The sequence below is a fragment of the Halichondria panicea genome, chromosome 9 (assembly GCF_963675165.1).
Source record: "Halichondria panicea chromosome 9, odHalPani1.1, whole genome shotgun sequence".
NCBI classification, from domain to species: Eukaryota; Metazoa; Porifera; class Demospongiae; order Suberitida; family Halichondriidae; genus Halichondria; species Halichondria panicea.
In genome coordinates, this window is record NC_087385.1 from 1,535,068 (window position 1) to 1,551,210 (window position 16,143).

The 16,143-nt window shown below is 39.5% G+C and overlaps 2 protein-coding genes and 1 long non-coding RNA gene across 9 annotated transcripts; 1 reads left to right on the forward strand and 2 right to left on the reverse strand.

The window, feature by feature from the left end:
- Positions 1-30: 30 nt before the first annotated feature.
- Positions 31-7,243, reverse strand: LOC135341011 (cytochrome P450 3A19-like). Of its 3 annotated transcripts, none has more exons than XM_064537467.1 (15): positions 7,031-7,243; positions 6,783-6,978; positions 6,648-6,729; positions 6,361-6,529; positions 6,207-6,303; positions 5,824-5,995; positions 3,411-5,765; positions 3,219-3,350; positions 3,007-3,163; positions 2,763-2,953; positions 2,505-2,707; positions 855-1,027; positions 555-800; positions 346-502; positions 31-293 (listed from the first exon to the last, which is right to left on the reverse strand). In XM_064537467.1, exons 11-15 carry the CDS (start codon positions 2,587-2,589, stop codon positions 130-132), a joined length of 825 nt encoding a protein of 274 aa, XP_064393537.1. In that variant the 5' UTR covers positions 2,590-2,707; positions 2,763-2,953; positions 3,007-3,163; positions 3,219-3,350; positions 3,411-5,765; positions 5,824-5,995; positions 6,207-6,303; positions 6,361-6,529; positions 6,648-6,729; positions 6,783-6,978; positions 7,031-7,243; the 3' UTR covers positions 31-129. The 3 variants fall into 3 exon arrangements, with proteins under 3 accessions (XP_064393537.1, XP_064393539.1, XP_064393538.1); XM_064537469.1 differs by having other exon boundaries at positions 3,411-3,590; positions 5,674-5,765; positions 6,783-7,243; XM_064537468.1 differs by having other exon boundaries at positions 3,411-5,307; positions 5,359-5,765; positions 6,783-7,243.
- A 68-nt stretch (positions 7,244-7,311) lies between these two features.
- LOC135341016 (uncharacterized) lies at positions 7,312-8,296 on the forward strand. Of its 2 annotated transcripts, none has more exons than XR_010396508.1 (2): positions 7,312-7,453; positions 7,952-8,296. It is a non-coding gene; the product is annotated as an uncharacterized LOC135341016 (long non-coding RNA). The 2 variants fall into 2 exon arrangements; XR_010396507.1 differs by having other exon boundaries at positions 8,027-8,296.
- Positions 8,297-10,085: 1,789 nt separating this feature from the next.
- Positions 10,086-16,132, reverse strand: LOC135341024 (uncharacterized). Of its 4 annotated transcripts, none has more exons than XR_010396511.1 (11): positions 16,060-16,132; positions 15,877-15,984; positions 15,367-15,471; positions 15,120-15,316; positions 13,447-15,040; positions 13,013-13,121; positions 11,245-12,863; positions 11,025-11,186; positions 10,791-10,979; positions 10,598-10,730; positions 10,086-10,520 (listed from the first exon to the last, which is right to left on the reverse strand). XR_010396511.1 is itself a non-coding variant. In XM_064537485.1 (7 exons), exons 4-7 carry the CDS (start codon positions 11,046-11,048, stop codon positions 10,216-10,218), a joined length of 651 nt encoding a protein of 216 aa, XP_064393555.1. In that variant the 5' UTR covers positions 11,049-11,186; positions 11,245-12,863; positions 13,013-13,121; positions 13,447-13,679; the 3' UTR covers positions 10,086-10,215. The 4 variants fall into 4 exon arrangements, 1 of the variants encoding a protein (XP_064393555.1); XR_010396510.1 differs by having other exon boundaries at positions 10,791-10,863; positions 15,819-15,984; XR_010396509.1 differs by having other exon boundaries at positions 13,447-15,316; positions 15,819-15,984.
- Positions 16,133-16,143: the final 11 nt, after the last annotated feature.

Consider the following 16,143-nt stretch of genomic DNA (forward strand, 5'->3'; position numbering starts at 1 on the left):
ACGTTTTTACATGATATTATGAGTTATGAATAAGTTATTTCAGGTGGGAGGAGCTCATTTTCACTGGGAAACCAGACCCGCCCATGCACAACATTAAAATTTAGGAGCAAAATAATATTATTTTTAATGTCATGGTTCTAGGCATCTCTCCTTGACATTGATGATGACTGGTTCGTCTGGTCTAAGAATGAGACTTTGAAACAGAGCAATGGAGTCTTGATCAGTGGAGAGGGTGAATCTGGGGATGAGCTTGGTGAGGAGGATGTATATCTCCAGCTCAGCTAAACGACGCCCTGTGGGTGATACTAGACGTTAGAAATAGCTGTATGCAGACAGTCACATTACCATAGCATCCTCTCTGTCCGAACCCAAAGGGTAGAGACGCAAATGGATGAATCGAATCTTCCTTGTTCTTATTCCACCTCTCAGGAATGAACTTATCCGGCTCATCAAAGTAGTCTTCATTACGGGTCATTAAGTCTTGGCTCGTAACTACCACAGTCTGAGTAACGAAGAACAATTATTACTATTTTTAGGAACAATTTATCACTCACCCCTGCCGGGACTTGGTAGCCATTCATCACAGCATCTTCTTTAATGTCGCGTACATTCATTTCTACAGGTGGATACATTCTAAGGGTCTCCTTGAGGCAATAGCGGACGAGGGGGATGTTTTGCAAGTCCTCCCAGGATGGATTGACCTTGTCACCAAGAGCAGTCCTGATCTCAGTACACAGTTGGTCTTGCAGTGCTGGCTGCTTGGCAAGCTCATACAGCATGAATGTAACACTGTTCTTTGTCTGTATCGAAGTATCACCTATTGTCATACCATACGTACACACAGTGTCACCTACCGTATCTAACCCAGCAGAGAGAAAGTCACAAGCCTGAGTGAGAGCATCCTCTGGTTCTAGCTTCCCTTCAATGAGCCACTGCTCCAGAACCCCCACGGCCCTCGTCTCATCCACTACACCCCTCGCTATGTCCTCACTCAGAGCAACCACCCTCCTCTCCATTATTTGCTTGCCTGCAGTTTGGATCAAATCATATACGTAGATACCATAAGGATATGAAACGACCTTAGTATACAGATAGTATATAATTTATGTGGAATTTTGCTGGGACCTTCAGTGTATCATACTATTAATGAGCTAGACTCGGTAAAAGAATAACTGTATACGTGTTTCAGTTTCAGTTGCAGTTCTTCAACTGATTCTAATTCAGTATCTGAAGGTCAGTGATTAGCTCATTATAGTGCCTTTACAGCTGATGGTGTAGTGTGTTTCGACACGAAATCTTGGCCTATTTAGTATATAAGAGGAGTGCTGTTTAAAATTACCAGCTATACTGTATGCTGTAACTTTATTGTCACAATTGGTGCTAGGTCTCTTGCATATGTCACTTGATCAATAAGCTTGAACGCTTCCTAGACCTTGGCAGATTATGCTCAATAATTGGTTACCTTTATTTTATTCCCCCTTTTTCATCCACCTAAATTATGCATATTGATTCTCAACTGATTTCTAGGAGTCTAATTGAGTGTTTGAGTCGCAGTATATATATAAGATTTCAGGAGCAACGTATACACGTATAAACCAACTATTGCATGTGTATAGTTACACCACATTAATATTTTCTTTGTATTACATAACAGCCAACTGTAGGTAGTCATCTACATGTATATTGTTGTATAAAGAAGATTCAAGCCAAAACTGCTGATACTTGTTTGTTTTGAAACTTACTCGTTTATGCCTTTCTCATCAAAGTGCCTACTTTCCCCTCAATGCTCCTGAGTACCTAAAATTGTGCTAGTCTCATACCTTGCATGGGATTTTCCTGAAACACATCAATGAGCGTTTCTTTTCTAGCATAATCCGCCAAGGCATATACCAGCTAGAATCTTCGCCTTGCAGTAAGTTTAGATTTAATTGTGTCATTGTGGCTAGAAATCAACAAGCTAGAAATCAACAAAATGTACTAAATATTTTGCCTTCAACGAAATAGTTGTTGATATTTTTAACTGGAGCTAGAGATTATCTGGATAGAGATTATTCTTTCAATTAATGTCTTATAATGCATTGTTTCTAGATACATGTAAAGTGCATCTTTGCAATGGTTTTTTCAGAGCCTCCATCATCTATAAACTTGTATATAAGACAGTCATGCAGTGCATGCTGGAATAACTAAGAGACACACTTTGAATAGCCATTAATAATTGTATACTACACCGCTATATCCGAAGCAATGATGGCTCCAGCCCAAAAATCCGTACACGGAGGCGTCTCATACCCTTATAGTATCTATAATCAAATGTTGTGTCGAGACAAAGTAGATATAATTGCAATCCAACCGGTACATTTTTGGCAACATCTATTGGTAATATATACAATAACTTTGAACTATTAATTAATTGTTTTGGTAACATGATCACAGCATAACAATGTTTATTTCATCAACATGCACACAAACTATGTTGATGCACTTCATATTGAAAAATAGCTCACCTAATTTACGCATGAGTGTGGTTGTTTGGATGAACCTCTTGTAAGCTTTTGTGTGATAATATTTGTAGATGGGAAGTGGATTCATTATTATGGCCTGTATAGGCTATCAATGAAATCCAGTCCAGCAGCTATGAACGCCTGATTCGTAGCATTGCTTGTGTCGTATACATTCATGTTCTCTCCAAACACAAAATATGTAGTGTCTGAGAGAATGTGGTGATGACAGGCTAATGTATTAATGGTGCTGTGTATACGTACTTTGAAATGCCCACATAGTCACGAGTGGTGTAATGTCTTCAATTTGACCATTTTTCTTGGAGATTACCTCTTCCAAATACGCAAGAAGATCGTCTGTTATATCACACAGAACTGGAGTGAGGTTACCAACCCTCTTGGGGATCACTTGCTTGCTAATGGCCGAACGGATTCTCTTCCAGTCCTCACCATCCCTATATATACATGTACTTGTAATGTAAATATTAATAATTAGCTTAGTACTTACGCAAAAAGCATAGGCGATGGCCAATTATTTATCGTGTGCAAATCTGTAACCATGCGACTGAGGAGAGCATTACGAGAAGGGTACTGTCCTTCTGCTCTGAACATTGCTTCAGTTGCCTCTGGTCCATTTGCAAACACCATCCACTTGTTGTCTAAGCCTGTGTACAATCATGCAGGTTACGCATACATAGCATACAATGTATATCAACTAACCAGGAGTCTTGAATTTCGCTATTGGCCCATACTTGGCTCTCACTTCATGAAAAAATGATTCTTTACCAACTTTTCCGTTTCCAATTTTGGTTAACAGCTCAATGGCACCAATAATGGGCCAGCCACTGTTTCCTATAGCAAAACAGAACATCTAGTATTAAAGCTACACATACATAACATTAAAAAGTTTACCAGGAATTTCAGAGAAAGGCTTTGGGCCCTGATGTTGCTTATGTGCCACAGTTGTGCTCAGTGGTGCAATGTTATAAAATAGACCTAGACATTTGCATCCTGGAGTAAACTTGAAGACCTTGTTGGTAAGCTTGGACACAGCCATCAGATGATCTCTTACTTGTAGTCTTGAGCCTGAGCCTATTAAAAAAGTGCTTTACAGCTAGCTCCCAGCTACGTAGAGTAGCTCAGACACACTTTCCGAGGAATGCATTAATTAATTAGGCCACACCAAAATTAATTAATCTTGTTTCAGGATTTTCAAGTCATAATTTTGCACCCCAAAAAACCAATTAGACCTAGTCAATAGTGATCAAGGCCACTATACAGGGTGTATATAGATCTAGATCTAGATCTAGCTAGTGTAGTCTTTTGTGGTGTGTTGTGACTCAGTTTTACAATTATACAAGTTTTTGGCCTGCCACTGGCCGGGTTTATTTTGGGGGATTAAAGGTCTTAGGTCACACGCAGAGGAGGTGCGAAGCACTTAACTCTAGTTAGCCTCTTTTCAGACTACTTTTAGCCGAGTTTTTAGTGTCTATATAATTAAAACGTTATTTTTCAGTTGGGTTAATTTACAGAAACCTCCTTGAAACCAGCTTTGTGTTGACCTCGAGAACAAGCCACTCACGGTAGACTATCTTACGATAGCCTCGATACCTGGTATCAATGCTAGGCACAAGAGCATTGTATCTGCTTCTGAGAAAAAGTTGCGAAAATATAAATAACGTTTTAGTCCCTGTCGTAGACTGAAACAGTGAACCAAGGAATTTTAAGAATTTTTGGGGGTAGGGTGTACCCCTTTAATAATCTCCTCCCACAACATTGGTAGAATGTGTGGGAGGGACTGGTATCTTAGCATGCAGTAGACTACCCAATAATTTATTACCCTGTGTGTGCGCAGCGCGCAGCAGGAGTTAGAGTGACCCGCTGTATAGTTATGATACTTATTTTGTACGAACAAAGGAGTCTCTCGGTAAAACTGTTCACAAGCAATTGAATTGTGAACTCACAGGATATATTTATTGGTGTGTTAGTGTGTGTGTGTGTGCACGATGTGTGTGTATATGGACACAAAATGAGCTGCTTGAGCAGGGTTTTCAGCTTCGTAAACAGCAATAAAACCTTTATAACACACTTAGTGTTTTAATTGGTGCACTCGAATATAATGCAATAATGCTCTCGGTTGAGTATCAATGCACTCGCTACGCTCAAGCATTACGTAACCTCGAGTATTTATTATTACTTCATCCTCGTGAACACATTAAACACTTTATTGTGTTAGACACTAGTTGATAAGATCTACATAGGAAGTGCATGGGAAAAGTGCCTCAGAGCAGGTATACTATGGGACTTAGTATACCTGCAAATTTACTTAGTATACCTAGTATTCCGTTGTCAAGTAATTGTATTGTAGTCAAGCGGTTTGCGCATGCACACTAGTATCTAGACACTGTTTTGTCAGTGTCCATGTAATTTAGAAGCCCTCAGCCACTTTAGTAGATCTACCCTCGCTACGCTCGGGATACTAAATCAGTGCCTTTGGGCTTCTAAATCCCATAGATACCTCCAAAACAGTGTCTAAATAGAGCTAAGTGTCATGCAATCTCTGTACCATGAATGCAAAACAATGAGAGCTGAAAATGTGATAGTGCTAAATAATTATGCTATCCTCATTGGTTTTCATCAGATCCCTCCTTGACATAATTATGATCATGATGACTGCATGCATGGTTCATCTGGTCTAAGAACGATACTTTGGAACAGAGTATAATGGAGTCCTTGTTAGTGGAGACGGTGAATCTGGGAATGAGCTTAGTGAGGAGGATGTATATCTCCAGTCTAACTAGACGACGCCCTGTGGGTAATACTATACAATGGCTGTATTATATGCAGACAGTCACATTACCATAGCATCCTCTCTGCCTGAACCCATAGGGTAGAGAGGCAAACGAATGAATCGAGTCCTTTGTTTTTATAATTTCAGGAATGAACTTATCCAAACTGAGTAGTCTTCATTGTACAGGTCATTATAGACGTTGGCTCGTAACTACCAAGGTCTCAATGACTAACTCACTCCTGCTGGCCATTCATCATGCACAGCATCTTATTGCTTCTATATACAGGTGGATACATTCTGAGGGTCTCCTTGAGGCATGCATCACATGCAGTAGCGGACAAGGGCGATGTTTTGTAAGTCCTCCCATGCAGGATGTATATTGACCTTGTTACCAAGAGCAGTCTTGATCTCAGCACACAGTTGGTCTTGTAGTGCTGATTGCTTGGCAAGTTTATGAATGTAACACTGTTCTTTGTCTGTATCGAACACCTATGCATGGTCATACCATTCTACTACACAGTCAGTGTCACCTACCGTATCTAAACCAGCAGAGAGAAGTCACAAGCCTGAGTGACAGCATCCTCTGGTTCAAACTTCCCTTCAATGAGCCACTGCTCCAGAATCCCCACAGCCCTCATCTCATCCACTACACCCCTCGCTATGTCCTCACTCAGAGCAACCACCTTCCTCTCCATTATCTGCTTGCCTGTGCCAGAAGAATGGATGCATTATTTCATTCCATCTTTGGCAATATCTACGAAGTTTTAGTAATGAAAATAACTTTGATCACAGCAGATATATGTTTCATCAACACACAAACTATGTCGATCCACTTCATATTGAAATGACTGACCCAATTTTACGTATTAGTTTGATTGTTTTGATTAAGCTTTGTGCGATAGTATAGTTATTATGACCTGTATACGTATGAAATCCAGTCAAGCAGCTGTATGAACGCCTGATTGGTAACATTGCTTTTGCTGTACGACTTCATGTTCTCAAAATATGTGGTATCTGAATAGAGAATGTAATGATGACAGACTATAACAGGTATAGTACTGTTGTACATACTTTGAAATGCCCACTTGGTGTAATTAGAAAAATAGTTTGGAGACTTCTTCCAAATACACTAGGATCGAGGAGGTCGTCTGTTATATTACAAAGAACTGGAGTGAGAAGTGAGGTTACCAACCCTCTTGGGGATCACTAATTACAGAACGGATTTTCTTCCAGTACTCACCTATATATGTAAATGCAAATTTATAGTTTAGCACTTACGTAAAAACATAGGTGATGGATAGTTATTTATTGCATGCAAGTTTGTAACCATGCAACTGAGAAACTGAGGAGAGCATTACGAGAAGGACACTGTCCTTCTGCTTTGAACATTGCTTCAGTTGCCTCTGGTCCATTTGCAAACACCATCCACTTGTTCTAAGCCTGTGTACAATCATGCAAGTTACGCATACTTAGCATACAATGTTTCGACTAACCAGGAGTCTTGAATTTCGCTATTGGCCCGTACTTGGCCGGCTCTCACTTCATGAAAAATGACTCTTTACCATTTCCAGGTTTAATTAACAGCTCAAAATGGCACAGATCTACTGGAATTTCGGTTTTGGGCTCTCCTGCTGATGTTGGGTTGTGCTCAGTGATGGCATATACATGTACGTACATGTATATTTTGTCCTGAATCATGGAGAAGCTGACAGACATGTGGGTGGCTTGTTTATTTACCCACCACATGCTCAAGGTGGGAGTGGCTGCAAGCAGATCTCAGCTAGCTCAATAAACAGAAGAGTATGATCATCAAGGTCCTCTCCGCAACTCTGACAAAGATCAGGCTCTCCAACATTAGCTGCAACTGCCATGATGCCCACTCGCGATCTCACAGGGGCTTGCTGCGTACATACGCGAGCAATCAGCTCTGGCTCAATCCATAGATACACCATAGATGATACAGTACTGACGTGGATGTGAAACGGCCTAGTATCCGGAGGGGTCCACGGGAATTGTCTGAAGCTATCATCGTAACGAGCAGATTATGTTAGAAACCCTGTAACTGTCATGTTTATATAGCAACCAGAGCGTAGTAAACAGTGTTCCGTGTCTGAAAACTGGTGAAAATGACCGGCACACATTGATACTTGCAGTGGGCTTGTAGGTAAGACTAGTTTCTCTAAGCTCATGGGAGAATATCATATTTTAGCATAAATTTTCCTGTAAAAATACTTTGTGTGAGATTTTTGGCTTGGACAGTAAATATTCAGGTTACCATTCAGTAGTAATACTTGAAGTACACTGTAAACTACGAGGAGAATCTATGTTTGACAACTGTTATGAAAGTTTAAGTGCTATAGAAAGGGCTAAAGCATGAGTTAGTTGCACTTTTTGCGTGAGGTTATTTCTAAACCTGTTGAGCCTATACTTTTTGCATATTTAGCTGATGAAAACCTTCGTGTATTGATGCAGCAGGAGAATCTATTAACTAAGCATACAGTAAAGTTATTGGAAAAATACAGCCTCAAGAAAAATATGTAAAATCCATGTACATGTACTGTTAAACAAAAATTAATGCTACGTTCTTATTACAACTACAATTATGATTTCTATCAATAAGTTCACACGTACATGTACATGTCATTAACTTTCCAAATTGCAGTGTTGTCTTTCGCTGAGCTAAGATATCAATTGCCAAATGTTAGCTAATTATACTATCAAGTGAAATTTATCCCAGGACCTACTCGAGTGCTACTTCTCTAGGCAACACCATCGGTGAAGACAGCATTAACGTCCAACCTCTTTTCAAGTGCCGTGTATCTACACTTGTATAGGAATTTCGAACCGGCAAGTTGGAATGTGTCTCTCTCACAGCCACTTCGTAAACGATCAAGAAACAGTTTATCGTGTACTATAAATTAATACTCTCAAGACTATTATAATAATTATTAGCATGTACACGTACACGTACACGTACAGATCATCAACAATTTCACCCGTTTGCTTATCTCATGCTAGTGTTACGAGTCAGCCACACTTCTTTTGATCTACATGCATGCTACCAACATTGAGTGGCTTGCTTTTTGGATATAATTACATGGGTACAGGGGTAGATCTACTATAAAATAATAATTATAGACTATTTACTAGACTAATTATAGAATAGTTAATATCATCTTGCACTGGACTGTACTTCCTCTACTCATTCTACCTCCTCACAGTCACTACTACTGTCTTCGCTTAATACACTTGCAGCATCAATATCCTTTCTGTTAATACATAGATTCTCTTTTATCTGTCTCTGGCCAGTTCTGCCAACTCACTTACACAGCTGCTTGGTATAACCTCGATAATTTCCTCGGCGTTTATTTGGATCAAATTGCTTAATTTACGGAAACTAGTAAATTACCTCGGATATGCTCGTTACTATGATAGCTTCAAGCAGAATACCGGAATCCGGAAACGTTTCACATCCACGTCATACTGTATCATCTATGGATACACAAAAGAAAGGGATAGGCAACGCCCAGCACTTCCGTTGGATGAGAGTTGCGCTTGCCTACGTATGTAAAATTCTCAAGGGGTTAAATATGTACATTTTAACTCTGTCTGCACTAACCACTTTGCACATGCGCATTAGATAAAGCTATATCTCAAGATGGCAACTAGTTCTACTTTGTGCAGCTCTTCAAGAGACACCAAAGACACATTAGACATACTCTATGAATCTTTTAGAGTTGTGAAACACAGTGATGAAGAAGTAGGTTGCAAAAGGAGTGGTCAGGACTCACTGGAAGCCTTATTGGCTCGGTTCCCAAGCTCTCAGTGTATCACCAGCACTCAAAACTCCTTCTCGACTCTAACAAGCTTTAGTGAAAAGTTGTTTGGAGAAATTAAGTCCATATTTGTTGTATCTGGTCAACCAAAGCTTAGTGTGTTTCAAGAGCAGTCACTGAGAAAATTTCACAAGCTGAGAATGGATACTTTGCCCTTGATATGGAAGTCTCTTGCAGAAGAATTACAATTGCCACCTGTTAATGCATTTCAGCAACAAGCTGTCAATCGAAATCTCTTTGAAAATTTTTTAATAGACGCAGCCAAACCTTTGACACCAATTGCAAGTGAAACAACTCCAAAACCTCGTACACAACTGACAATTGAGGAAGACAATGCTGTTCAGTATGCTGGTGGATATGTTGCAATGAAGCTCCTAAAAAGTATAAAAAGCTATCATCCGTCAATGCTGTGGAGTATGTGGAGAGTCTCTCTAACATGGCATGCTCTGGACAAGAGTCATCGTTTCATGAATATGCTATGGAATGGATTACAAGTATTGATAGAGGGGGGTTGTTTTACATGAGTGATACTACTTTAAATTTTTTCAAAGCCATTGAAATCAAGACGCAAGAACTTATTCCTCAGCATTTATCTGCCAGAAGTCACCAACAACTCAGCAAGAATGACATGCTTAAATGCATCACGCAAGACAATAATGTCGATTTCTGGTGGAGTATGTTAGCCATTGATATATCTAGTAATGATGCTGCAGCTCAGCTTCTGAGTGAGATAGTGGAGATGTGGGTATCAATTAGAGGATTTAGTCTTGTTTCATCCTGGTTGGAACAATATAAGATTGCACAGAAACAAAGTGTTAAGAAAAGCAAGAGTCTTCGGAAGAGTTTGCAGTAAAAAGCAAACCATCGTAGCTAGCTGTTTGACTTTTTCATGCACAAGCACACCATACTTATAATAATACGTAAGTAGTAAACAGTATAATTATGACATCATCATCATCATTATTTAAAAACAAAATTGTTATCAAACAGTATAATTATGACATCATCATCATCATCATTTAAAAACAAATTTAAACAGTATAAATACATTTAAAAAACATCTTCAATTAAAAACAAAATTAATTGTTATTTAGTTCTTTTTTCGGGGTCGTTTACGTAAAGGTTGTTCGTCCACTACCTCATCTGGAATTAGTCTTCTCTTGCGCCTAGAATTACCTCTCAGAGGCATCATTGCCAGGCTACCTTGCACTCGTAGCGATTGAGCAGATGAAATGCATGCTTGCACTGTAGGATTTTGGCACCGCCCTCCACGAGACCGTTGCTGTCCAAAATAATTCTCGATAGGATCCTGCGTAAAGTGCTCACTTAAAAGATATGGGACCCTGCCCTCATCAATACTAAGTAGATAACGAGTGATCTCACAGAATGACCGTACTGCATTATGGATTGTGGAATAGAAAGCATACGAAGTATATAGTTATAATGAATTGCATGTGTCATGGCATTCTTACCAGTGATATGCAATCCTTCAAGTGTTTCTCTACTCAGCATCATCGTAGTCTTTTGAGCATTTGTAAATCCTTCTCGACCTTTCACACTTGTTTCCCACTCTTTAAGGTAGCCCAAGAAATCGCTTTCTAGCCACTGCAGACAGAATACACGTACCAATCTTTTATAGTCTATTGAAGGCACACACAAACTCACAGTTAAGCGCTCGTCAGATGAACAAGTATAGGGTTTTAAATCTGGTTTTCTCTTACGTCGATACTCATCAGGGCTGCGTACATTGAGACAATCAAAAAACTTATCAAACATCTTGATAAATCTCTGCGTTTCAGTAGTTTCATCACCCCCATAAAATTGCATTCCCTTAGAAACAGTTGTACTCAGCGCCTACACATCAGAATTAATTAAAACAGTATAATTGATAATACTTACTTGTACGGCAAGGTCCACTCGCATTCTAGAATAAGATTTTAGATAGACGTGCTCTCGTGACAATTTCTTTAACAGATAAAGTCCCTGCGATTTTTCACTGAGAGCAAGCTTAGCATCATACAAGGTCCTAATGTGTGTCCAACTGATATGCTTTCCATTTATCTACATGTTTAGTCAGAGTGTATACAATATTTTATAATGGCATAAATACTCAACTCACCCAGAGCTGTCTTGTGTTGTTGTGGCAGAAGGAATGCGACTAACAGTTCCTCGTGGTCTTCATAAGATGTGGTACATCGGAAAAAAAATAAATGTTTCTATTCTCTTCCGTATATGGATTAGCGGTCTTGTAACATACTTTTTTATTTGTAGAGTGCATGTTAAAAAATTTACGATTAGGGCTAGCACCATCAGAAGTCAAAGCAACTACTTTGAAGCCTAATCTTTCCAGTCGTTCAATAGCTTCCCATACGATAGAATAGAGTTTGGTGCCTTTAATATCATGAGTAGGGAAGTGACCATAGGGAAATCGAAGGCTACTAAATACTCCACGGACCATAATACCAAGAATATGTGTGGCAATTGATGGTTTGATATCTTGTTTCTCCAACTCATCAAACTGATCGTTAAGATTTCCCAACTCAGTGAAGCCGATTACCTGAGATGTGTGCTTATCATATACTAGGCTCTCCATTACTTTCATTTCGTCAAACAATAATACTATGTACTTGCTCCACTTAGGAGAGCTGTCTAGGGAAGCTTCCTCAACAAGCATGAGGTCAACTTCCGGTTGTAAACCAGGTTTGCTACTAAAGTAGTTAGTATAGTCTCTTAGAGTGCGTTCTGAGGGTAATGTAATAAAACCTGAAGTTCGCAGTGAGTGATAAGCTTTTGTTGATAGGAGTTTCAGGTTCAAACACCATCTAATCATCATCGGATGCCATCTCATCTGTCTAGCGTTTTTAACTTTTGCAGCCTTTTTCTGTTCATCCCAAAATAGCCTTCGAAATGTACCCTGAGGGAAGTCCTTCTCAATAGAGGTATCATTACCACTTACAATGGTGCTTAGTTCATTGTGAAGTGGCTCATCTACAGTCACACCATTCATTTCGGTTAACTTTTCAACCTTTGCTCTTAGCCTTTTTACCTCTTTTTTGGCCACACAAACTCTGCTACGTAAAGTATTCAACTTTTTTACTCTTTGTGGTGTGTTAAGACATCTATCGTTGGCACATTTCTGAGGGCTGCCCTTTTTCGTCCACCTACTATGGGCCATGCGTAAATTCTTTCGATAGGCATTACAAGATTTGCATCTTCCGCTTTTTGTTATAATTTCGCAGCTGGAAGTGCGTATTGTTCCAGAAAATATGGCTTCGTCGTTTACCGTAAAGGCACCAGTTTTTAAAGATGCTCTGACTACCCCTCTCTTTGTTTTGAACTTTCCTTTTTTTGCCTGCGCCATTTCAACAAACTGTTCATCGGAATTTCCTGGGCAAAAGGTAGCGATTCAACGGTTAGGATTAGCTCTTTGAGTGAGCTTACATTCAAATTAGCTGGAATCTTAGAGATAAGAGTTGTATGGTTCGGTAAAGTTTCAAGATCATGAATCACCAATTTCCATGATAAATCTCTGTTTACTAGAAGTGAATGCGATACTAAGGGAGGCTGACTTGATGATGAGGGTAAGGAATCAATTTTGCACAACTTTATCGTATAAACGTTTCCTTCCGTTAACTGAGTTGTGTCTATCCAGGAAGAAGGTAAAAATGTGTGCATTTTTGCGTACAAATCATTTAGTGTCAGCGAATCTGCTTGAGAGGACTCATCAGAACAAAATTCCTATAAAATTGAAATTGTAAAGCTTAATATTAGGTTTGACATTACTACCAGCTATAATTATTATTAGGAAATTTGGCATGTGATTACACATAATTATTATAGCAAAATGAGGCTGTTTTGTTGTAGGATGTCATGCTGAAAACATCTACCTGTAAGTCTTGGTGTATGGTAGCTTCTTGGCTCCTCTTAGTTTGCTTCTTAGGTACATACTTCTTCTTTGAACATAATCGTAGCTTCCGTGGCATGATTACAGCGATTCTGAAAACAGAAATAGGGGCTATACATAACATTTTTTCTGAGATATGTGCAATGTTTTATGGGCCAAAAGTATTTGTGTTCCATTTTCTAATGATTAAGCTATGTTTTGGAGTGCTTGAATCAAGACAATCATATACGGTAACTGCAGGAGAGGTACGCAACATTTGTTGAATTTAAAAGGACATTCTATGGTACTACGACTACTTAACTGAATATTGGGCTGGGAATTATGCCTTGTTCCATGCATATATAGACATGCTATATTCTGTGAAACATACATGCCATAAAATTATTTCATATTGGAGATAGAGGTACATAAACTTACAATTCAGTGTTTTTTCATACAAATCCACCAGAATATAGTATATCTCTGAACCAAATTCCAAACAGTAAAAATTAGTAGTTCAGGGGGCACCTATGTATGATGTAAGACTGCTTGGAATCTCCTATTTTGGTCCCCTACAAGAGATATGAGCAGAAGTCGGGAGCATGGTGTAAACTCTTGAGCGCAACTTGCCTCCAACCAGAGGGTGTGACGTCACACACTGCATTTACCTAGCATCACGTGAGGCGTTGCCTATCCCTTTCTTTTGTGTATCAATCGATCATTTGATGCATGATTTGAGATGGCTTAAGGGTGTGGTCTGTTTGGGTAAGGCCAGTTGTTAGAAAATTTTCATTACACACAAACTGGAGCTAGGTACGTACACACTATACCAGCCCAAAACAAACACTATACCAGCCCAAAACAAACACTCAGCCTAGGAGAAAGGTGCCTCAAGCTGCCTGACTGCTCTCCCCGTGTCAGAATTCGGTTTCAACGTACCTACCCGGCCCGGCTCCCACACTTCTCATTTAACACTGAGTACAAGTTCTCTATCAAACCGTCGTCAAACCATAGATGGTCAGCCTGTCTTTATGCCCTAAGGGAAGTTTCCCAACCGAGATCAGAAACGTAACTTCCTATCAGAACCACACCTACAGCCAATCTCCGGAGAACACCTCCTGGGACCACATGCAGCAAACGTCACATAAGGAGTCCTCCAAAACATCGCTGCGGATGGGCTATTGAGCAGAATGTATGAAAGTCCAATCCACAAAATCCTTCACCCCACTCGTGATGTCCTTGGCCCTGCTGCAACATCGACAAATAACATTTGTACACAAATGGGGCAATCCTACATCTCGGCAATGAATTGGCCGAGATGGCTAAGATTCTGCCTCTCATTTTCACTTCTATAAGATCATCAATTCAAGCCATCAGATTAGCTCGCTCCATTGTGGCAACATCCCTTCCAATTGACTAGTGACCAGTGAATCACTGATCATCAAACATTGCATGAACATTTGCATGATTGCTACACGGAACTAGAGAGATTGTTAAAGGGAATACATAGGTATGCATGCAAGTATATAGCATTTCAGCATTCAGGAGAATGAGTCAATTAGAGTTTGGATCTTGGCAGAATGGGTTTTTTTCCAGCTTTATAGCATTTCACTGTGTATGCATTCCTCCTTCGAACCATTCTGTGCAGGTAAAATAGATGGTGCTGCTTATTCATTGCACACAGAATATGCTTAAATCTACCAAGCCAGACAAACGTCTGCTCGCCAGCCTGTGTGTTTGCGTCAGGGCACTTTTCTTTGAGCCTTTGAGGAGAATATAGCGTATGGCATTCAGGGTTTACATGATTGGGAAGGTGGAACGTGTCAATTATCTTCTCGATATTGAGCCATGCCTTGTCCATTGGGGGCGGTAATGGTAAGGCTGCTCTTGCAACCTTCAGTCTATTCACATTGCACATGTTGTCATACGCTAGGTACATATAGCAGTTGGCAGAAAGTGGTAGTTTGTCTGTTGACTCAACGTTTGAAGCCACTTGATTAGGATGAAAAAAACTTGCATTGGTGATTCCGACCTGCACGTATAATATTATATAAAATAACGCATCCACATAATTATGTGTGCAGTACATAATACTGCATGCGTGTTCTCACTTGTATAATGGTTGCCAAGCTTCTATATGGCCTCCTGCTCTCACAACAAATTGGTGTCCCCTCGACCACAGGCTCCGGAGACGTTTTGCTTTTCCAGTAATTTTGCGACATTCTGCATGTAGACTCTGTCGTCGGTTTGGCAACATGAAGGCTCTTTGACAACAGTGATGGGTTTGTTGCTAGTAGATCATGGGTTCCTGATTATAGTATAATTATATGCGCAAACTATACATTAAATATTATATACCTTGAGAAATAGCTGCAGATTTTCCTATTTCAATTTCAGAAGTAGTGTTTTGTAGAACCGTGTCTATTGTTTTCTCTTCATCAAAGTTAACCGAAACATCATCTCCTATATATATCAGGGTGCACATAATTAGTGAGTACATGCATGCATGCATGGTTAAAGAGTGCATGCTAATATATAGCTTAAGTAACAATCTTTTAAGATTATTCGAATACAGTTATTGGCAGCATGCTGAATTAACCAGCTGCTTTCTCTCAGACTGAGGATAAAGTTCACATAGCAATTATAATTATATACTCAACAAAGTATATCAGCAATATTACTGGACCGGATGTGATACGGGATTAATAATTATAGTATACAAGTTCCAGTGTATATATACATGCAGTAATATTATTTTATAGCACATCATGCATACGACCATTCAGTATAATGGTGTATAATTATTGTACCATTTTGAACTTTGCAGTGCTTCAAAAAACTCCTGAGATCTGTTGGTACTGGTGGTACCTGTGACTCCAAATACTGGCAGTGATCCTGACAAAAAGCTTTTCCAGGCATTGGCGGATAGGTGCACACATCTGGCATAGATATTGATGGAATTCAGTCCACAACATACTGTGAACGATGACAATAATAATAATACTGAATGTATATGCTGCAGGACTTGGATGATAATTTTTGTGCATTTACCTTCAGTCTGTGCATGCAATGTAGAAAAACAAGTTTCCAAATCCCGTCAGTAACCCACAGAGTGCCACAACCTATATTATAATG